At 44.6% G+C, this 23,747-nt stretch overlaps 1 protein-coding gene across 26 annotated transcripts in view; it reads right to left on the bottom strand.

Annotated features, from left to right (window-relative positions):
• The window catches only part of GPHN (gephyrin), a 468,752-nt gene that overhangs the window by 310,408 nt on the left and 134,597 nt on the right, over nucleotides 1-23,747 (bottom strand). Inside the window, exon 1 of one of the 26 annotated variants that reach the window (XM_068253310.1) lies at nucleotides 20,569-20,648. The exons of the other annotated variants lie outside the window; for them this stretch is intronic. Within the exon in view, the coding sequence (XP_068109411.1) occupies nucleotides 20,569-20,591 (23 nt within the window). The 5' untranslated portion in view covers nucleotides 20,592-20,648. Of the gene's footprint in view, nucleotides 1-20,568; nucleotides 20,649-23,747 lie in introns of those variants that run through there. 26 annotated transcript variants of the gene reach the window in all.

The following is a 23,747-nucleotide window of genomic DNA, read 5'->3' as shown; positions in this document are numbered from 1 at the left end:
GAGAGTCGGAAACCTGCCACTATATAATTTGATTCACTGCTACCAGGTTTCACAAGTTTAATTCTGTAAATTGTTCGCCCGGAAATGCCTCCATTCAGGTGTACTGGGGTTAAGTATTCAAGAAAGCAAGCATAATGATTAATGCTGATTTGAGCTTGTTATGAGGGCTCTGTTGCCCCGCCTGCCTCCCGGGGGACCCCATGATAGTTATACGTTATGCATGCCGTCCTGGCCACCTTGTGTTGGCTGGGTCCGCCACTGCGGCGTTTTCTCTCGTGGGGTCTCTCGGGGGGCTGGTGGGGTGACATGAGTCGCGGTGGTGGACTGCCCCGCCTGCCTCCTGGGGGGTCCCGCGATGGTTATATGTGTCGCATGCCGTCCCGGCGGTCTTGTTCTAGCCGGGTCCGCCACTGCTGCATTTTCTCTTGCGGGCTCTCTCGGGGGGCTGCCATACAGACGGCGGACGTGCAGTGTGCATTGGAGCCATTACAGAATATAGTAATGCTAAAACTCCGTAGACAGCTTGACGGTCATATTTTTTTTACGTTTTATATATCATCTCCCTAACCACTATGTGCTCCCACAGGCTCCCGACGAGTGTCACATGACTGGCACCCCACGGGCGCAATTTGATGCTTTACAGCATCACCTTACAATATTGAGACTGTCAGTTCTCTTGACAGCCTCCTTCTTTCTTTGCTATACTACCTCGACTTCCTTTTCTATCCCCCAGCCCTTCTCATTCCTGCCGAGCGGCTCTATCCCATTGTCTGAGTGCACACCCGGGAAACATAAACGCTGCACCCCTAACACACCGAATCATGTCAATTAATATCCTATCCCTGAATGTACAGGGCTTCAATTCCCCAGTGAAGCGCACTAAGGCATTTTCAGCCTTTCGCGCGGCGCATGCAGACATCGTATGCCTACAGGAGACGCACTTCCCCTCAAGCTATACACCCAAATATCTGCACAACACATTCCCTCAATTCTATACCGCCAGCAATAAAACAAAACAAAGAGGCATACTAATAGCATTTAGAAAATCGGTCAACTTCATTTGTAAGAAAGAAATTAGGGATTCAGACGGCAGGTATCTTATTTTATTAGGATCTATACAAGACATAGAAGTGACAATCGCCTCATACTATGCACCTAATACTGACCAACTCCCGTTCCTACAACACCTACTTGACCTTCTGGATACACACTCAGCAGGCACACTAATTATATGCGGAGATTCTAATCTCACCCTGAGACCCCACCTAGACAAAGACAACCCTTTACAGCCGCACCCGTCCTCCACAGACATTCGTAAAGCTAAGCAATTTAGTGAACTCATACAAACATATTATTTAGTAGACTGTTGGAGGGAAATACACCCTGTTAAGAAAGGGTTCACCTTTTTCTCTCACCCGCATAGTACGCAATCCCGAATCGACCATTGCTTTACACACTCCAACCTATTGCCTAATTTGGTGAACGCCAAAATAATACCCATTCCTTGGTCAGACCACAATGCAGTGTTTATCACATTGTCTTCTATACTTTTTAAACCATCTGAACCACATTGGACCCTTAATCAGTCCCTGCTGTCCGACCCAGCCGTGGTCGCCACTATAGAGTCCCATATAAAAGACTATTTTCAACTCAACCCAAGCAATGAAGAGGTATCAGACTATATAATTTGGGAAGCACATAAGGCGGTCCTACGAGGACACCTTATAGCTATTGCATCCAAAAGAAAAAAGAGAAGAGCCCAAGAACAAATGCAATTAGAGCAGAAATATGTTGAGTCTCTTGAGAATTATAATACAAATCCCACGGCTTCAAATAAGCAAATCTGGTTTAGAGCCGAGGAAGCTTTAAACCTTTTCCTCACAGATAAAGCTGAGAAACACCTGAGATGGAGTAAGTATAGACTATCTGTGGGTTGTAGCAAACCCACCTCAATGTTTGCCAGACGCCTCAGGCGAATAGATCCCCACTTTAAAGCACTTAAACTGAGTCTAGGAAATGGAGCCTTTACAAGTAACCCTGAGAAAATAGTTGACATTTTTCACCAAGGATTAGCTAAACTATACCAACCACCCTTATCTACCAATCCAGCACTTTTGAACAATATGCTCAAAACCATACCCCTACCCCCTATTGAGGAATCTTTTAAACTCGCACTTGAACAGCGTATTACAACCGAGGAAGTCACACAGGCTATTAATTCTTTCAAGATTAATAAAGCACCAGGCCCAGATGGCTTCCCTGCACTTTATTATAAAAAATTTGCTAATACCCTGACCACACCATTAACAAACGCATTCAATAAAATATTACAGGGAGTTACACCTGGAACAGACTCATTACTCGCATGTATAAGCATGATCCCAAAACCAGACACTGACCATACTATTTGGTCTAATTTTAGACCTATATCTTTGTTGAACAATGACGTTAAAATACTGGCTAAAATATTGGCTACAAGGCTCAACAGAGGCATAGAAGACCTAGTCGGTAGGGATCAAGTGGGTTTCATGCCACGGCGTCAGGCAAGTGATAATATAAGGCGACTCCTACATATAATAACAAGAGCAAGGGATGCGGATACTCCCATGATGCTTCTCTCGCTCGACATACAAAAAGCGTTCGACACAGTATCATGGGAGTATCTGTTCACCCTGATATCGACCTGGGGCTTCGGACACAATTTCATCACTTGGATCAGAGCTCTTTATTACTCCCCGGGCGCATATGTAAAATATAGTGGGCACAAATCGACAACCTTTCCTATCGGTAGAGGCACTCGACAGGGATGCCCACTATCGCCGTTGTTGTTTGCCCTAATCATGGAGCCCTTGGCTCTCTTAATAAATAACCACAATGATATACAGGGGATTACTGTGGCGGGACAACAGCACAAACTGTGCATGTATGCAGACAACGTAATTCTCACACTATCAAATCCCCAAGTCTCCTTATCCAATCTTACTGACACACTTATGACCTTTGAAGATATGTCTGGCCTAAAGATAAACAACTTAAAATCCAAAGCACTAAATATCAACTTACCAGACACAACTGCCCTAGAACTGCAAAGAAATTATGAATTCAAATGGGAGACCCACAAGTTAAAATACTTAGGTATTTATTTAACTAACTCATACGACTCAATATTTAAAGCTAATTTCCCAACGCTGCTCAATGAGGTCTCCAAATTGTTAGAATGTTGGAAGAGGTACGTGATTTCATGGCTGGGTCGGATAGCAGCGATCAAGATGACAATTTTGCCCAAGTTCCTATATGCATTTAGGGTGCTACCAGTTTCTGTGCCTTCCCCCTATCTTAAGAAAATACAATCTCTCTTCTACTCCTTTATATGGAAGGATTCAGGACCCCGTATCTCGAGAACCACACTATACCGTCTCACTACGGATGGGGCCCTGGGTGTCCCTAATGTGGCAGCTTATTACAAAGCGGCACAAATAGCGCAACTCACATTATGGCATGAGGAAGACCGACCACCCATATGGTGTGACATTGAACACTCGATCTGCTCCCCCATGTCCCTCCGCAACCTTTTATGGCTCACTACCGCGCAACGTAAACCTATTAAAAACCCACTCTTGATGCATTCCTTAAAGGTTTGGAGTCAAGTTAGACACAAGGAAAAGCTACAATCCCCACACCTACCTCTCATGTCATTTTTGGGCCATCCAGACTTCCTTCCAGGTCTCCATAACCCTTCAGCCTTTGTGTGGTGGCAACAAAACAAACTAACCTCAATATACAGCTTAGTGACTGACAATTCTCCCAAATCCTTTGCTTACTTACAGGAGCACAAACAAATCCCAGACGCAGAGCTATTTAGATACCTACAAATATCACATTTCATTAGGAGATATATTAGACCCCATGAATCCTTACTCACTAGAATCTGTTTCGAACATATCTGTGCCTCAAACCCAGGCGCTCCAGGACTTATATCCATACTCTATAAAAATGCAATCTCCCCCTACAATCTTCCCAAACCACAATATATCTCTAGATGGGAGAAAGACCTTAATATCACCCTAGATATCGAGGACCTGCAGTATATATGGAAGTGTACCCCAGCTGTCTCCATCAGTTCAGCTCTAGTAGAGGCACAATACAAAGTATTGCTTCAGTGGTATCTAACTCCAGACCGAATTGCAAAATTCAACCCGGGTCACAACGACTTATGCTTTAGAGCATGTGGGCAAAAAGGCACTTTTCTACATATATGGTGGTCATGCCCAAAAGTGCACAGATTATGGAGTAGGGTATATCAGGTAATATACTCCTCAGTTAGACTACAGATCCCCAAACTCCCCGAAGTGGCCTTACTGGGTATTAAACCCCCAGACATATCTAAAGACCAACATAAATTACTAATGCACATTTGTCTTGCTGCCAAACGTGTAATTGCCCGCTCTTGGAGATCCCCAGCTCTTCCTCTACACGCCTTTAAATGCAACCTTAGTCACGCCCTCTGTTTCGACAGAATGAAAGCTATAACAAATGACACTCTCCTACAGTTTGAAAAGGTCTGGAAACCTTACTTTGTACACTATGCCCATTGGCTTCCTGCGTCTTTCACAGCTGTATAATTTAATAAAGGCCTCCCTGGGTACCACCCATGCACTGAAATACAGCATCACGGTGGGATAGATACTGCTCGGCACCACTCTCTTCTTATCCCTTCCCTCCTATCACCTTTCCCCCCTCTGTTTATTCTTCTCTCTCTCCTACCTCTTCCCTGATGGTTACTGTCCCATCAGGATGATCCACTAAACAATGAAGCTAGCCATATAACACCTCTTATACTTCTGGAGTAGCCCATGGGTCATTTTCATAAGACTAACTTTAACACCCTCTTGACCCCTGATCTACACAAAAATTCGACAGGTACAAACGGTCAAGATTTTTGAACCACCGCTTCTGTGCGGTGGTCTACTATTTTTAATATTACCCCATTAAGTTAACTGTTGACTGGGGATATCAGCAATTGTTGCCTTAGTGCTGCTGATATCCACAATGTTTATATATGTAATGCTTCCTGCCTTTGCAGATTCTGTTGTACCTTAAACTGAATTTAAATTTGCACTAAGTTGTTATCTGTAAAATGCACTTTGATATTGCACAGTTGTATCGCATTTTATATTCAAAACCAATAAAACTTTTGAGATAAAAAAAGGAGTATGGTGAGTTCATAGAAGATTTTTTTTTTTTTTGTCACAAGTTAGCGGAAATTGATTTTAATTGTTTTTTTTTTCACAAAGTGTCATTTTCCGCTAACTTGTGACAAAAAATAAAATCTTCTATGAACTCACCATACTCCTAACGGAATACCTTGGGGTGTCTTCTTTCTAAAATGGGGTCATTTGTAGGGTTCCTATACTGCCCTGGCATTTTAGGGGCCCTAAACCGTGAGGAGTAGTCTTGAAACCAAATGTCGCAAAATGACCTGTGAAATACTAAAGGTACTCATTGGCCTTTGGGCCCCTTAGCGCACTTAGGGTGCAAAAAAGTGCCACACATGTGGTACCGCCGTACTCAGGAGAAATAGTATAATGTGTTTTGGGGTGTATTTTTACACATACCTATGCTGGGTGGGAGAAATATCTCTGTAAATGACAATTTTTTGATTTTTTTTTTCTTTACACACAATTGTCGATTTACAGAGAGATTTCTCCCACCCAGCATGGGTATGTAAAAAAATACACCCCAAAACACATTATACTACTTCTTCTGAGTACGGCGATACCACGTGTGACACTTTTTTGCAACCTAGGTGCGCTAAGGGGCCTAACGTCCTATTTACAGGTCATTTTGAGGAATTTGGATTCTAGACTACTCCTCACGGTTTAGGGCCCCTAAAATACTAGTGCAGTATAGGAACCCCACAAGTGACCCCATTTTAGAAAGAAGACACCCCCAAGGTATTCCGTTAGGAGTATGGTGAGTTCATAGAAGATTTTATTTTTTGTCACAAGTTAACGGAAAATGACACTTTGTGAAAAAAAAAAAACAATTTAAATCAATTTCCGCTAACGTGTGACAAAAAAAAAATAATCTTTTATGAACCCACCATATTCCTAACGGAATACCTTGGGGTGTCTTCTTTCTAAAATGGGGTCACCTGTGGGGTTCCTATACTGCCCTGGCATTTTTACCGGCCCAAAACCGTGAGCAGTCTGGAAATCAAATGTCTCAAAATGACTGTTCAGGGGTATAAGCATCTGCAAATTTTGATGACAGGTGGTCAATGAGGGGGCGAATTTTGTGGAACCGGTCATAAGCAGGGTGGCCTTTTACATGACAGGTGGTATTGGGCCTGATCTGATGGATAGGAGTGCTAGGGGGGTGACAGGAGGTGATTGATGGGTGTCTCAGGGGGTGGTTAGAGGGGAGAATAGATGCAATCAATGCACTGGGGAGGTGATCGGAAGGGGGTCTGAGGGGGATGTGAGGGTTTGGCCAATTGATCAGGAGCCCACACGGGGCAAATTAGGGCCTGATCTGATGGGTAGGTGTCCTAGGGGGTGACAGGTGGTGACAGGAGGTAATTGATGGGTGTCTCAAGGTGTGATTAGAGGGGGGAATAGATGCAAGCAATGCACTGGCGAGGTGATCAGGGCTGGGGTCTGAGGGCGTTCTGAGGGTGTGGGCGGGTGACTGGGTGCCCTAGGGGCAGATAGGGGTCTAATCTGATGGGTAGCAGTGACAGGTGGTGATTGATGGGTGATCAGTGGGTGATTAGATGGCAGAACAGATGTAAACAATGCACTTTGGAGGTGATCTGAGGGTAGGTCTGGGGCAATCTGATGGTGTGGGAGGTTAATCAGATGCCCGCAAGAGGCAGGTTAGGGTCTGATCTAAAAAGTGGCAGTGACAGGTGGTGATTGACGGGTGAATGACAGGTGATTGACAGGTGATTCACAGGTCATTGACACGTGTTTACAGGGGAGAATAGATGTATACAGTACACAGGGGGGGGGGGGTCTTGGGGGGTCTGAGGTCGTTCTGAGGGTGTGGGAGGGTGAATGGGTGCCCTAGGGGCAGATAGGGATCTGATCTGATGGGTAGCAGTGACAGGTGGTGACAGGGGGTGATTGATGGGTAATTAGTGGGTGTTTAGAAGAGAGAACAGATGTAAACAATGCACTTGGGAGGTGATCTGACGTCGGATCTGCGGGCGATCTGATGGTGTGGGTGATCAGATTACCCGCAAGGGGCAAGTTAGGGGCTGATTGATGGGTGGCAGTGACAGGGGGTGATGGGTGATTGACAGGTGATCAGTGGGTTATTACAGGGAAGAACAGATGTAAATAATGCACTGGAGAATTGATAAGGGGGGGTCTGAGGGCAATCTGAGCGTGTGTGGGCGGGTGATTGGGTGCCCGCAAGGGGCAGATTAGGGTATAATCTGATGGGTAGCAGTGACAGGTGGTGACAGGGGGTGATTGATGGGTAATTAGTGGGTGTTTAGAGGAGAGAGCAGATGTAAACAATGCACTTGGGAAGTGATCTGACGTCGGATCTGCGGGCGATCTGATGGTGTGGGTGCGTGATCAGATTGCCCGCAAGGGGCAGGTTAGGGGCTGATTGATGGGTGGCAGTGACAGGGGGTGATTGACAGGTGATCAGTGGGTTATTACAGGGGGGATAGAGGCATACAGTACACAGGGGGGTATCTGGGAAGAATCTGAGGGGTGGGGGGGGGGGGGGGGGGGGTGACCAGGAGGGATGATTTTGCCGGGTTAAAGCATAGTGCGTGCAGTTGGCCCTCCCTCTGCCACAAGATCCTGGATGAGTCATACTTATTCAGTCATGCTTCCTCTGCTACCAATCTCTGAAAGGGGAGTTAATGGGCGACTACTAAACTACCAGGGACACAAGGGCAGCTGACACACCACCAGAGATTTAAAAGGAATGTGGGGGGACACTGGAGAGATGCTTAAAGGGGAAGGGGACACTATCAGACTGCCAGAAAATGCTTAAAGAGGAGAGGGATTCCGCTAGACCACCAGGGAATGAAGGGGTACCTGTGGGAATGGGAAGGGGCCATTAGATTACCAGGGAATGCTTTAAAAGGGACCACTGGACTACCAGAGAATGCATTAACCTCTTGAGGATCTTGGTGTTAAACCCCCTAGTAACCAGGCCATTTTTTACAAACTAAGCCACTGCAGCTTTAAGGGCTCGCTGCAGGGCAATACAACTAAGCACACGAGTGATTCCCCCCCCCCCCCCCACACACACACACACACACACACCTTTTCTGCCCACTAACAGAGATTTCTGTTGGTGGGCTCCAATAGCTCCCAGGATGTTTGATTTTGTAAATATTTACTCTTTTTTTAAATAAACCAACCTATTTTATTTTTTGTTTTTTTATTGCTCCCTCCCTCCCTCCCCTTACCAACCTATCACAGCGGATCGCTTTAGTGCCTTCCAGTGCGACCGCTGCGTCACACGGCTGTCCCCAGTACAGCGCTGTGCAGTGTTATTGTCTCCTAGCGGCGATCGGCAATAAGAGGCTGATACACAAGCAGAGCAGTGCGTGCGATCCCCTGCAATCTCCGCCCCTAGCACTTCACGGCAATTGGCGTGGCGTGGTCCTGGGGCTGCCGCTCCGCTCACGCCAATATGCGTGGAGCGGTCGTTAGGCAGTTTTAAATTGAATATGGTAACCACTAGACTACCACAAAAACAAAATATATGAAGAGAAGGGGGAGCACAAGACCCCAGAGAATGCTTCACTAAACACAAAAGAAAGCTATATATAAGATGGTGGGACACCTAGATCATCAGGGCACATTTTAGCTAACCATTCTATTACCATAGAAATGCTGTTTTGCCAGTTCCTAAAAACCCTCCCACTTTTTAAACCACACCTCCTGCATAATAAAGCAACTACTTACACTTTCTATAAACCTCATCCTCCCAGTTTACCTTTAGACATTGTTTATATATCATTGCAGTGAAATGAGAGAAAAAAAAAACATAATGCAGAATATACCTTTATTTAAAAACTAATTAAAAAGGCCCATGTATTGAAAAATGGGCACTTGGCCTAGGCTGCGACAACCCACCACAATGCACAGGCAGGACCCACGCGCATGGCTGCATTCCAACGCATGAGCACATGTCCACCGTCCTCCTTGCTGCCCGGTGACCGTCCGCGTGTCACTCATGCAGGCCATGCACAATGCAAGGACAGAGGGACACAGGAGGATGCAGCAACAGGGCACTTCTTATACAGGATTAAATTATCTCTTCAACGTACATTGAATCACCCCCCAAAAATTATGTTTTAAAATAAACGGAGTAGATAACAGATTTAATTAGTTTTTATTATCTACAGTGACAATTTTAAAATAAAAATATATGAAAACAGTTTTTTTATTCTTATTTTTTTAATTTTTATCCTTTAAAGGAATACTATCGATGTACGCATTTATTTTTAAATGCTGTATGTTGTAGCACACATTAGGACAAGTACTAGGAGCAATTTGATTCCTCACACAGCTGTTCCTCTCAGCTGTAAAATCCTCCTTCAGTGTTAGATACAAAATATATCTAAATACTGAGGGCTCCCAGAGGGCTAGACCATGTCTCTGCACAGGGGAGTTGCTATCAACTCCTCAGTTTATAGTTTAATTATCACCTTGCTGAAAGAATCTTAATATCGTGGTAAGGGGTTAAAGATTCTAGCAATGTGTGTTTATTATCTTTGCTTCTCTTGACTGATAAAGATACTAATAATGCCCCTCTCAGCAGCTTGTAAAGTGGATGCAGCCTGGAGTGAATCACCTCAAGCAGGCAGCCAGTCTGAGTGTAAACACAGACTAGTGTTAGAGCTAGTTATATTCCAGCAATATTACAGCCTCAGAACAGCCTGTTTCTCCTCATGTCTCCTGTATGCTGTGAGTGACACAGTGAAATAGATTTGTGAGCTGTGTGACAGAGTAATCAAGCAGCTCAGGGTGACCCAAACTACTATGAACTGTGTGAGAAATGAATTTTTAAGCAGGGTTAGCAAGAGAGAGACCTGGGTGAATAAATAAAGTGCCCCTAGCACTAGTGGTAATGTGTACACTAATATAGAGTATTAAAAAAAAAAGTCGTTTCAATCAATAGTATTCCTTTAAATTAAGAAATAAAACAATTACCGGGGAAAAAGGGAAAAAGCACAGAAGGAAAATCTATTCCCCCTCCCCTTTTATAAAAATAATAATATAAAAAAAAAACTATTCCACTAAGGTTTCAGTAGTAATGAAATAATTGCCGATTATATAGCTAAAATATCAAAACTGCTCTAGTGCATCAGTGGGCAAAGGTGCGAAGTGGTTCAAAGAAGAAAAAAAACCCTACTTTTTATTCATAAGTAGTTATTTCGCGCATTAGTTTAATTTACCAATATTTTGTTCTATTTATAGATTGTGTGTGGAAGGGTTTGTGTCTCTGTCAGCAGTTTTTGCTGTTTGTGTCAGTATCCCAGTGACAGCTGTAACCATGGCAGAAGGCACATGGAAATCTTCCATATGTAGCACAGATGGCACATTTTTTTTTTTTATAAACAGAGTCCCCATAGCGGAAATACCATCACTTACTGAGCTGGGGAAGCATTGGGTTTGTACCAAATAGAAGGAAAAAATGCATCAAATGCCTATCACGTTATAAAAATTCACTCTGGGGGCTACTGTGTTCCATCACAAATCATCACCATTCTATAATGAAATGGATTCTACATCCTCACCAAAGTGATTTTCTTTAATTATCACTGCAGTAGCTACTGTACAACTTTGGCAATACTCTATACCAGATAAATTATGAGCCCCTGTTATTTAACTCATTAACTCAAACTGGACGTTTTCATGTGTCTAGTTTGAGCAGGGCTAATGCAGGACATACCGACGCATCCTGGTAATCAGCAGCGCCAATCTGAGGCTTTTAGTAAAGAATACACATAGTTACAACTAGTAACACCAGAGATTGCGGTCAATCAGTGTTCAGTGATGATAGGAGCTGGGAGAGAGACTGAAACGTGGTAGGCTTTTATCATTTTTTAAAAATATATTTTGCCCCCATATCTATCCTATTAACCCCATACCTGCCCATTAACCCCTGATCCTCCCTCTCCCTAGCCGTTTAGCCCTTGAGGTTTTTCTGATCACCACATAGAGTACTTTTCAGTACTTTTCCACCTCTCTACCTAAAAATAACATGCAGTATGTATGTGGGATGCCTGCAACGTAGTATATCCATGGTTGGACATGTGTCTGGTGGTCCGTCCCCGTCAGACTGCACCCTAAGAGGTTAGCCATGTGGGCGACCTCAGCCGAGTTTGCTCTTCAGGTTTTTATCCTATATCAGTATATGTAGGATGCATCCACCGTTGGCGAAGGAACCACTCTAGGAGTTTGGCCTTGACGCCGGCAGAGGGTCTTAAACCACATGCCTGTTAGATGTAAGGCACCAACCATCTTTTATTTTAGGACATTGTGTTAGCCGCTGGCTATCTGTGAGATTTGAGCCCAGGTCCCTTTAAATTTTGCTCAATAAATTCTACAGGACCAAAAACAAAAAAAAGAATCTACAGATCAATGGCCACATAGTGTTGGCCTGCATAAAGCTGGATGCGTGCAGTTCAAAAGCTAATGTTAAAAAGATTTATGATAAAATCTACCAATACGGAGTTTGCCATGTCATGCCACTATTGAAATGTGACTGTATAGCTGAACTCTTCAGTCAGCTGTTCAACTCATTCTATTTACAGTGCTGTTTGAACACGTGTGGATGCTTTAAAATTGTCTATAATTTTAACAAGAACAAGACCTAAACCATGATCCTATTTCCTATTAAGTCCTGCAAGTAGATGAAGATGCTCAATATTTGGTGTGCCTCTCTTGTGCAAACACAAAAACTGCAATTAAATGTTTGTAGCAACTCCTGCAGCTCAAATACATTTTTAGCTCACTCCATAAAGAACAGCTTCAGTTCTTGGATGTTTAAGGGTTTCTTCACAGGATGTGCATGCTTTAAAGTGAGGCGAAGGTGGGCTCATAAAATAATTTAAAAAAAATGTAGGCTACCTGACTATAGGTCCCAGAGCCTTCCCTCTCCTTAAGTATCTGTTTTTTTTGTTTTTAATCTCACTTCATATTTACAAAATGTTAATTGGCGTAAGGTTTAATCTACAGTAAAATTACTTGTGTGTTTAAGGTCATAATATCGCTGATGTCTTAAGATTCAATTCACTTACAGATATTTTGACATTTTCCTTCAGAATTCTCTGTGTTTTCTCAAAATTCATTGTCCCATCAATGATGGCAAGCTGTCCAAGCCCAGATGAAGCAAAAAGGCCAAAACCACAACACTCCCACTACATTTTACTTATATGTGCATTGTGCTTATATGTAGGAATGCAGTGTTTTCCTTTCTCCAAATGCAACATAGCCAAGAAGTTCTAAAGACCTACAAGAATCGAACAGCCAACAGTGTGGGATTACAGGATGAAAGCTACCCCCCCCCCCCCCATTTTCTCTCAAAGACAGCCTTCCATATAGTTGGATGATAAGGCTTAGAAGAAACTGCAGAAATGAAGGACCATTTTAAACCAAGAAAGCCGTTTGAAGAAGGGTTTATAAAAAAACGATATGATGCCACACTTCCAGATTGTGCATTAGAGAAAACAAAAAGATCAGATATTAAAATCTAAAAACATAGGAGAAGGATGAAAGAGAATATTGGTGGTTTATTTATGCACTTCACATACTTCTTTAACCACCCTGGCGTTCAATTTCCCCAGGATTTCTGTGCAAAAAGTGTTTCAATTAATTTCCAATAATTTTCAACCTTTTTTTTTGCAATTCATTTTTTTTTTTGTAAATTGAATTCAATACAGGTTATTGTATTGAATTTAATTTTTAAAAAAGTGTTTTCTGCAAGTTGTTGATGACGCTGTTGTCATCAACGCCGATCAACGGGGGACATGTGATCGCCGAGGGAGAAACAAAATCCGCCAAGGGACATGGAAGAAGACACTGGGGAAGCTATCAGAGGTACGCGACGAGGGATTAGCACGCCAATGGTGAGTATAAGACCCAGATGTATAGGTAGCCAAATGTGCAGCTAGGTATATATAGTGAGCCAGATGTGCAGCCAGGTATATAGTGAGCCAGATGTGCAGCCAGGTATATAGTGAGCCAGATGTGCAGCCAGGTATATAGTGAGCCAGATGTGCAGCCAGGTATATAGTGAGCCAGATGTGCAGCCAGGTATATAGTGAGCCAGATGTGCAGCCAGGTATATAGTGAGCCAGGTGTTTAGCCAGATTTATAGGTTGCCAGATGTCCCCCCCCCCCATCCTAGCACGCTGTGGGTAGTGATCTGTGCTACCCACAGCGTGTAGAACAAGCATCCAGCCACCCTAGGGAATCCCTGGGCAGCCAGCGGGGCAGAGAATGTGCAGGGGTTCCCCCTTGTATGCGGAGGCTATGTGGAGGGGGATCCCCCTCTGTGCGGGTGGGGGGATCCCCTTCAATGATGGCTATGTGGGCGGGGGATCCCCCTCTGTGCGGGTGGGGGGATCCCCTTCAATGATGGCAATGTGGGCGGGGGATCCCCTCTCTGTGCGGGTGGGGGATCCCCTTCAATGATGGCTATGTGGGGGGGGGGGGAATCCCCCTCTGGCGGGTGGGGGGATCCCCCTTCAATGGTGGCTATTTGGGTGGCCTATCCCCCTCCAAACCCGATCCCCCCCCCCGTCTCAGCCCGTCGAGTAAATGGGTGTACTCACCCGAGGGCTTTCTCCAGCGACTGCTGCAGCGCCCTCCCTCCTCCATCTCCGAAGTCTCGTTTGCCGTACAGTTACATTACGAGACTTGGTGACGTCACCAAGTCTCGTAATGTAACTGTACGGCAAACGAGACTTCGGAGATGGAGGAGGGAGGGCGCAGCAGCCGTCGCTGGAGAAAGCCCTCGCGTGAGTACACCCATTTACTCGACGGGCTGAGACGGGGGGGGGAATCGGGAGGGAGGGGGTTTGGAGGGGGATAGGCCACCCAAATAGCCACCATTGAAGGGGGATTCCCCTACCCGCACAGAGGAGGATCCCCCCCACATAGCCATCATTGAAGGGGATCCCCCCAGCCGCACAGAGGGGGATCCCCCGCCCACATTGCCATCATTGAAGGGGATCCCCCCACCTGCACAGCGGGGGATCCCCCTCCACATAGCCTCCGCATACAAGGGGGAGCCCCTGCACATTCTCTGCCCCGCTGGCTGCCCAGGGATTCCCTAGGGTGGCTGGATGCTTGTTCTGCACGCTGTGGGTAGCACAGATCGCTACCCACAGCGTGCAGTCAGGCATCCAGCCATCCTGGGGAATCCTTCTGATGAGAAAAAAATGCAGCCGGCAGGGCAGAGAAACAGGAAATCTCCCTGTCGGCATGGACGAGCTCAGCTCGTCATTACCACTTTTTGCAAGTTTTTGCTGGACGAACTCAGGTCGTCCATACCGCCAGGGAGGCTACTGGAGCAGGACATAAGAAAATCTATTAGAAAAAAATAGTTTATCTTGAGTTTAGATCCATTATTGCAGGAAAAATGTACCGAGAATCCATGTGTGTCATTTAAAAGAATTAAGAACTTGAGAAACTTTTTAGCTCATAGTGAATTTAGAAAATCAACTATAGATTGTTGGTTGAGAAAAATGAGGAATGCAGGTAGCCACAAGTGTGGCTATTGCACATTCTGTTGACAGCTTCCCCAAAGGAAATGGTTTTCCAGGCTAATACGTGCAGAATTAATGAATTAATTGACTAATTCCTCCATGGTGATGTATGCAATTGAATTTTTTTTTACAATGGAAAAACCATCCAACCAATTAAAGAGTTTGGCTAAACACCTCTGAGCAATTTCCACAGGTAAGGGATCATCAAGTCTGATCAATTATGTAAGTGTGAGGAAACGCGGAAAAGCCGCCGCGTGTTCCAACGGCAGGACGGCTGAGTCCGCGTCCCGCACAGCGGCTGGCATGCGGAGACGTGTGCCTGGCACCACGAGAGAACGCGGAAATGCCGCCGCGGGTACTGACAGCAAGGCGGCTGTTTCCGCGTCCAACGCGGCAGTTTGTACGCGGCGGCGTGCGGGTGGTGTGGCTGGTCCTGTTAGTTCACATGGGCAGATGGAGAGCTACGCGCGCGCGGCCCAGATGTCAGGACTTTTATACCAGCAGGGGAAGTGTCAGCTGATAAGGAGGATCAGCTGATTCCTGCTGGACTCATGATTGGCTGAGTGGCTTGGGCGGGGCGGCAGACTCCAGCAGCTATTTATACAGCTTGCTTGCCAGTTGCTGGTTGTCTGCCATTGCAAACACTTAGGTGGAAGCATTCAGACCATAGTCAGATCCCACAGTGTGTTAGAACCAGGACGGACCTGAGAATTCACACTGAGCTAGAATACTCTTGCATGTTAATGTTATGTTATGCTTTAGACCAGTTCCAGGGTGTTGAGACTACGGACCTCACACCAGACTAGGGAACTGTATTATCATTTGTGTTATGCTCCAGACTAGTTCCAGGGCGGAGAGACCAAGGACCTCACGCCTAAGACTAGGGAACTGTATTATCATTTGTGTTATACTTCAGACTAGTTCCAGGGTGTCGAGACTACGGCCCTCACACCAGACTAGGGAACTGTATTATCATTGTGTTATGCATCAGACTAGTTTCAGAGTGTAGAGACCTAGGACCTCACACCAGGACTAGGTAATGTTTGATATCTGTTATTACCTTGGGAACTATCTCTCTCCCTTAAGAGATAGTCTCCCGACCTGCTAGTGACATCCACCCTTCAGGTGTCACTCCTGCGCAGGTTCCTCCTACCTTCAGCCTGACTCCACCCCTTGGAGAATCTCAGGCTGTTGGAAGGTTCCTGTGTCAGCATAAGCAGTATTCCAGGCTGCTTCTTATCACCTGCTCAGCAGGTGCCTTACTCAAAGTATTACTGTTACACCAAACACTCATATACCTATAGGTGTCCAGAGGTTAGACATACCTGGATTATTAGTGATTCTGCAGATTATTCATAATCCGGTGTATATCTATATTATTGGGGAGTCTGCTGCCCACCAATAATCTGATTCTCTCTGCGTGCGGACACCGATCGTTACAGTAAGAGAGACATGTAGGTCAGTCATGTCGGAGTTTTTTTTTTAAATTGAGAATATATGGCCCTTAAAAAGGAGTGGTGGGGAACACCCACAAACACTTCTCTGGGAACAAAGGGAGTTAGGGCGCGATTCCACTAGAGCGTCGCGCGTCTGCGAGACGCAAGCCGGCTCTTCCAGGTCTGCGGGGAAAGCAGACGAATCCAATCAGCCGTGCCATGCACAGCTATGTGATCCGCAGCCTCCCGCGCCGATTCGGATGGAAAAGCCAGCCGAATCACTAGCGGTAGCGATGCGGCCGGCGTTACCATTGCACCCTATGGCAGAGTTTCCCCACACTATTCGCCTGCGGGGAAACTCTGCGGATTCGCGGCTGTTTCCGCTCAAGTGGAAACGCGCCCTAAGTCCTAAAACTAGAAACTGCTGGCTCATTTGGCTTTGATGAATGAGTAGATCTAGGGATCATTTTGGGTAATACTTAGCCTTCAATTACGAACATCCATGATTGTTGGTTTTACCATCAAAATTGGTGGTAGTTGAAAAGATGGATTTGGGGTGCTTGTATATAACTACATTTACCTACAAAATTGAAATATTCATAAGCGCCAATTGAAGATAATTCCACTAATTTAACCATTTCACTGTTCCTCCTATAATCTTGGTTCCCATTTGGTTATGACAGGGCTATTGCCTGCCCAGGGTTGGTGAGAAGAGACCATTCTGACACACAGTGACATTTATTGGCATTACTCGAGGTTTAGTATCCTCTTATGTAATTTAGTGATTTTTTTTGGGGGGGGGGGGGGTGGCAGTTTTTAGAGAAGACCTAATGATGGGGGACCAGGCCATGTTTTATTAGTTGGGAGATGAGGCCCTTATTTAATTGTGGTCCATTTAACCTCCCTGGCGGTGCATTTCTGTCTGGAATTATGAGTCTAAAAGCGGTACATTTTTTTCAAGAATTTAAGGCCTCCAATTCTTAAGTCATAACTCACCAAAATATGTTAATATGAAAGCCTGGTAGACATTCTGCATATAAATAAAAGACTAGAACACAAATTTGTTGAAATAATTAAATGTATCAATAAACTGAAAAAATAGTAAAACTGTGCAAATAAGGCAGCAGATTATTGTACAATATTTACATGTATACCTAATACACCTCCCGTGTATTGGTAAATTTTAAAGCATGGAATGGCACCGAGTCCAACATTACAATCAGGGCAGTACATTCGGGATTCCCTACAGACTTTTTCCCCTTTATATCATACCATTGTTTTAGAGCAGCAAATAACATTTTCTGGTTGGTGTATTTTTTTTCAGAGTGGGTGGAATGTACTCCATGAAGTGATGGCCAATAAGGCGCTCCGGGTTCACAATGTAGGAGGCACGGCTCCCCACTCTGGCATCTGCTGTGGTCTGATATTTTAGGCAGATGCACTCACACATCTTCCATATAAAATCTGCTTGAGTTACTAGCCTGTCACTGCGCTGCATTCCACAGAATTTGTTCCAGTAGATGCCAAAATATTTTCTTGTAGCATTTTTTTGTTGTTGTTTGTGGACTTCTAGGTAAAAGGTATTCACCTGTTCGGCTCTGTCCACACCACCCATCATGAAATTACAGTCCACCATGACATAAGGTTTTTTTAATGTCTTTTCCTCCTCTTGTTCTGGCGGTGACAGTTGAGTTGTCTTGGACTGTGCTGAGGAGAGACACATCTTTTGTGTCATGCCAGCGGAAAGCCAGCATTTTCCCCTTTTGCCAAGCAACTATGTCCACAGTGTTTAGCTTCTGCTTGGCAAATGCTGATGGCATCTCCCACCTGTTACGCCTAACGGTGCCGTAGGCATCAGTCTTATGCTTGATGAGCAACTCAAACAGTTTAGGGGAGCTGTAAAAATTGTCATTGGTGACACAGTAGCCTTTGTTCAGTAAAGGCTCAACAAGGAACAATACAGAGGATGTCGCTACTTCGTAGTCGCTGAATCTGGGGTTAAACGTGGTGCCTCTCCCGGGAAGAAAATAGTGCTCCAAATGTATACGGTTGCCGACTTACATAGCATGCATGACTTTACGCCAAAGCAATCCCACTTGGATGCTATGTACTGGACACAACTCAGCCTCCCCTCATAGGCCATCAGACTGTCACTCTGTGGTACATAAGTGGTCCGGAAGTTGTCAACTACCATCTGATAGACTGCCCAGATTTTTTTTAAGTTTTGTCGCAGGGTGGCTGGACTCCTTGAAGGTGTCGTTGTTGGCAAAGTGCAAGAACTTCATGATAAGGCTAAACTGATATTTGGACATCACCGTTCCTAAGAAAGGGGTTGTGATGATCTTATTGGTGCTCCAATTCCATTTCTGCAGGGGCTTCCCCACCACTCTCTGCAGAATAATTAGGCCCAAAAACAACCAAATGTCCTGTTTGGAGACCGGTTTCCATGTCCTGCACCTCGAAAAGTGCCCTTGTTGAGCAGCCAGCTGTTGGGTGGCAGAGCGGTTAGTCTCCTCCACTATCTTATCAATAACCGTGTCTGTTAAGAAGAGCTGCAGGTAAGCCAGGGGGTTGTTGTGCTCGCACTCCTTCAGGCCAGGCTCCCCATTAAAAGGGAAATGTGGGGGCGGTGGCGGAGACTGAGTATGGTCTATGGGGCACCAAACGTGGACATCACTGACCTCGGTGGTGAAGGAATCGCGGTCTAGGTCAGATGACAGATCTCCAGGTGCGTCGCTGTCACTTGAATCCGCCAGTGACTGCAGATCGCTGTCCTCAAACTCCACCAGCTCTTCCGCAGTGAGACGCCTTCTGGAGGCTGATGCCATAGCAAATGACAGGCAGGCAGAGGCCAGTGCAAACAGCAGGCAGAGAGTTGTCAAATCCAGGCAGAGGTCAGTACAGGCAGCAGGCAGAGAGTAGTCAAAATCCAGGCAAAAAAAACTGGCAACAGTAAATCAATCAAAGTCAAGGCAAAAATCAGTGCAGGCAGAAGGCAGAGAGAATAGTCAAAATCCAGGGAGGGGGGGGGGGGGGGGGATCGGTAATAGGTAGGCAGAAAAGTAGATCAGCAAATCACACAGATCACAGCAGTTAGCTCAGCTACAGCCAGGAAGCAAATGACAACATTGCATTGGATGCACACTCACTTGTATCCAACACAATGCTAATTCGGGCCAATCAGATAATTTAACTTTTTTTTTTTTGTACTTTCCTCACTCTCCCATGAACCCACGTCGGAGAAAACCCCCCTCCCCCCAAACATCTCATGCCTCACACCGCCGCTCCACTATCCTGATTGGGTGACATGACCCCAGAAGAGTTGCAGAGGTAATAGGGATCCCTAGCAGCTGTGGGGGAGAAGACTGGGGTCCTCTAGCCAGCACTGCTTACGCGTGGGACCCAGGTAAACTGTCCATACGGTGGTTTTAGCCAGCCCTGAACTGAGCTTACTGACTACAGCTCTGAGCTGCTGTCACTCAGCCCAAGCTCAGTTAGGGATTACCGCCAGAAGCGTTAATTGCATTTGATTAATAGTCATTTCCTTCTGTCCCCTATTGTATTACGCTTATGATGTTCTCCTTACCTCCTCTCTCCTTCTTCTCCTTTTTACATATGGTGTTTGCCCATTTGTTTAAAATATGCTTGCTGCCAGCCTATGTGACATTTACATTTTTATATTTATTTTCTATGTCATTTGTCTCCATTCAGGATTTTCATTGCATTTAGGCAAACCACCATTAGATGGCAGCAGCAGGCATCAGAAGCATGCATTCCAACAAAAGTGAAACACATTTTCATTTGACCCCAGCTGATGATGTTGTGGTTTAGTGCCATCGCCTTCCTGCAGGTGTATGAACCGGCAGCTTGATTTACACGTGCAGTATCCAGTATTTAAAAAGATAGCTGGACCCCACATTGGTGGCATGTAAAGTTCAAGAGTTCCACTAGCTTTGGTTTCCTCAGCTGTTCAGCCCAGTTAGGGGTGTGGTTTGTAACATGCAGATGCTGGTCATCCTGATTGTCATTATTGTATGATATATACACACACACACACACACACACACACACACATACATATACATATATATATATATATATATATATATATATATATATATATATATATATATATATATATATATATATATATATATATATATATATATATATATACATACATACATATACACACACACAGTGACTGCTCCATTGTCACATATTTCTCTCTAGGTTCAACTCGTATTCACTTGGATGTATTCAAAGAGGAAGTGTCACAAAAATCTTAAAATTTAAAACACATACAAATAAGAAGTACATTTCTTGCAGAGTAAAATGAGCCATAAATTACTTTTCTCCTATGTTGCCGTCACTTACAGTAGGCAGTAGAAATCTGTCATTGCCGACAGGTTTTGGGTATGTCAATCTCTTCATGGGGGATTCTCAGCATGGTCTTTATTCTTTATAAAGACACTCCCTGAAAAACATTTATACAAAGATGCTGGCCAGCCTCTCTGCTCACTGTACACTTTTTTGGCAGTTGGACGGAGCAACTGCCGTTCACTAAGTGCTTTTAAAAATAAAGAAAACCCTGAGAATCCCCCTATGAGAAGATGAACTAGTCCAATACAATATACAATACAATAACATTTGTAAAGCGCTTTTTTCCCATAGGTCTCAAAGCGCATAGCTGTGTCTCAGATTAATACAGGGTTTCAGGCTGGGTTGTGTTACAGAGGAGATAGTCAGATGTTCATGAATGCCAGACTGAAAAGGTAGGTTTTCAGTTTAGACTTAAATGTTTCCAGGGATGGGGCTGTCCTGATTGGGTGTGGCAGGGAGTTCCAAAGTGTAGGGGCAGCATGACAAAAGGCTCTGTCTCCAAAGGTTTTGAGGTGGACTCTGGGGGTGACCAAGGTGTTACGTCCTTTTGATCTAAGATTGTGGGGGGTGTGATGTAGTTGCAACAAGTCCTTCAGGTATCCAGGGCCCAGATTGTGCAAGGATTTGAATGTCAGTAAGCCAATCTTAAACAGAATTCTCCATTTTATCGGTAGCCAGTGGAGTGAGCTCAGGGTTGGTGTTATGTGGCAATGGCGGGGTTGGCTCGTTAACAGCCTTGCGGGGGCATTCTGTACTAATTGCAGGCGGCGTAAGTCTTTCTTATGCAGGCCTGTGTAGAGGACGTTGCAGTAGTCTAACCTTGATGTGACGAAGGCATGAACTAGGGTTGGAAGATCCTCTGAAGGAATTAGGTGTTTAATCCTTGCAATATTCCTTAGGTGAAAGAAGGAATGTTTCACAACAGCTGAGATTTGATTCCTGAAGCTTAATTTCCCATCAATCAGTACTCCCAGGCTGCGCACACAGTCTGAGTTGTTCAGGTCTGAGCTCCCTATCCTTAGCGGTGTTGGTTGAGACTGGAGCTGCTTTGCTGTTGAGCCCTGGCCCTCGATAACAAGAACCTCAGTTTTGTCAGCATTATGTTTTAGCCAATTATTATTCATCCACTCCTGAAGCTCAGCTAAGCATGCGTTTATTTGTGGAGTAGGGTCTGTGACGTCAGGTTTGAATGACAAATATAGCTGGGTGTCATCAGCATAGCAATGATATGTCAGGCCATGTTTTTGTATGATTTCTCCAAGTGGCAGCATGTATATGGTGAACAGTAAAGGGGATAATATTGCGCCCTGAGGTACACCGTATTTTAGTGGTACAGGGTTGGAGAGGAAGGGCCCTAAGGCTACCCTTTGTGTTCTGCCAGCCAGGAAGGAGTTGAACCACCGGAGAACAATGCCATCTATGCCACAGTACTCTTGTAGCCTGTTGAGTAAGATTTCATGATCGACTGTGTCAAAAGCCGCTGAGAGGTCGAGCAAAATCAGGATGGAACATTGACCCTTGTCTCTTGCAATGAGCAGATCATTGCAAATCTGAGTGAGGGCTGTTTCACAGCTGTGATATTTCCTGAAACCAGATTGAAGAGGGACAAGGATGTTGTTTCTGGAGAGCCTGGCTTCAAGTTGGAGGTAGACAGCCTTTTCAATAACTTTTCCCAGAAAGGGGAGGTTTGAGACAGGTCTGTAGCTGTTTAGAGCATCTGGGTCTAAGGATGGTTTCTTGAGTAGAGGCCTGACGATTGCTTCTTTCAGAGTAGAGGAAGACGACCCTTCTTGTAAGGAGCCGTTGACTATTTTGTGGAATGCCGGTGTAAATAGTTCAGGGCATTTCAACATGAACTTAGTGGGGCCAGGGTCCAGATCGCAGGTAGTCTGGCGAAGGTTTGAGAGGATATCCAGGATGTCTTTTTCAGTGATTACCTTAAAATCAGTCCAAAATCTGTCGGTAATGTCAGATTTCTACATAGTGACAGCAACCTAGGAGAAAAGTAATTTATGGCTCATTTTTCTCTGGGAGAAATGTACTTATTTGTATGCGTTTTAAATTTTAAGATTTTCACAACAGTTCCTCTTTAAGTACCAATCTGGTCTAGCATATTCAACAATCTCCAACAACCATATCTTTGTGTACACCCTATGCTCTGCTCCTTCAGCTAATGTATAAAGATTCCATTGTAACAGCTCAGACTATTACATGCTTTACAGTTGAGTTATCTTTGATGTTCGACCACTACTGGGTAGACAATATATCAGCACTCATACCTCCTACACACTCCAAATTTTAAGAATAGGGAGGGAACTGAGTACTGTATGTGTCAAATTGCACCCTTTCTCACTGGTTCACAAGATAGCTTTGACATACCCATCTAAGGAACCAGCAGGACTGAGGGACTACAATTTGACAATCCCCTCAAAATTGTGGAATGTAGGAGATAGGAGTGCCGAGATATGTAAAAACGTGATCAGACACAGCTCCGGCATATCAGCCTAGTGGAGAGCAGAGAAATAGCAGCAGCAGCACAGGATCAGACACAGCTCCGGCATATCAGCCTAGTGGAGAGCAGAGAAATAGCAGTTAATAACACAGTGTGAAAATCAGTCTGTTTCACACTGAAATTTCCAGCAATTTCATTTACGATGATTCACATTCCCTAAACGAGAATTGTAAATAAAACTGTGGCAAAATGGGGGGATTTTTGCAGTGACACTCAGTGTGAAACAGGGCCCTAAGCAATCTGGATGAACTTGGGTATCCATATAAGAAAAAATTGGGTGCGTCTTGAATTAAGGAAATTAAAAAGAAACAGTCTAGCTCTGCATGCCAGTATTAAGCATGATTCCTCCCATGCAGCATGAGGCATGTTTTCCTTATTTTGTGAAGAATTTTCCTCTCCTTACAGTTCCTTTTTAAGGCTCTTCCTTTGCTTGAGCTATGATAAACATCCACAAATGTATGGTATGTTTCCGTCATCAGACTTTGCTGGACCCCGTTCTTTGAACAAAAAATGATTTTTTTATGACATTTGATTTTCTTCCAGTTTATTAATACCACCAGGTTCTGATTTCACTATCAAGTTGCATGATAATCCTAAAGATTTACTTTCTTTAGCCACACATACTGTATATGCCATCTGATTTTTTTATATATAAATACAT

Source organism: Hyperolius riggenbachi, chromosome 9, assembly GCF_040937935.1.
Source record: "Hyperolius riggenbachi isolate aHypRig1 chromosome 9, aHypRig1.pri, whole genome shotgun sequence".
In the NCBI taxonomy this organism is placed as follows: domain Eukaryota; kingdom Metazoa; phylum Chordata; class Amphibia; order Anura; family Hyperoliidae; genus Hyperolius; species Hyperolius riggenbachi.
The sequence above is the reverse complement of the archived record's forward strand: the minus strand, read 5'-3'. Positions and strand labels throughout refer to the sequence as shown.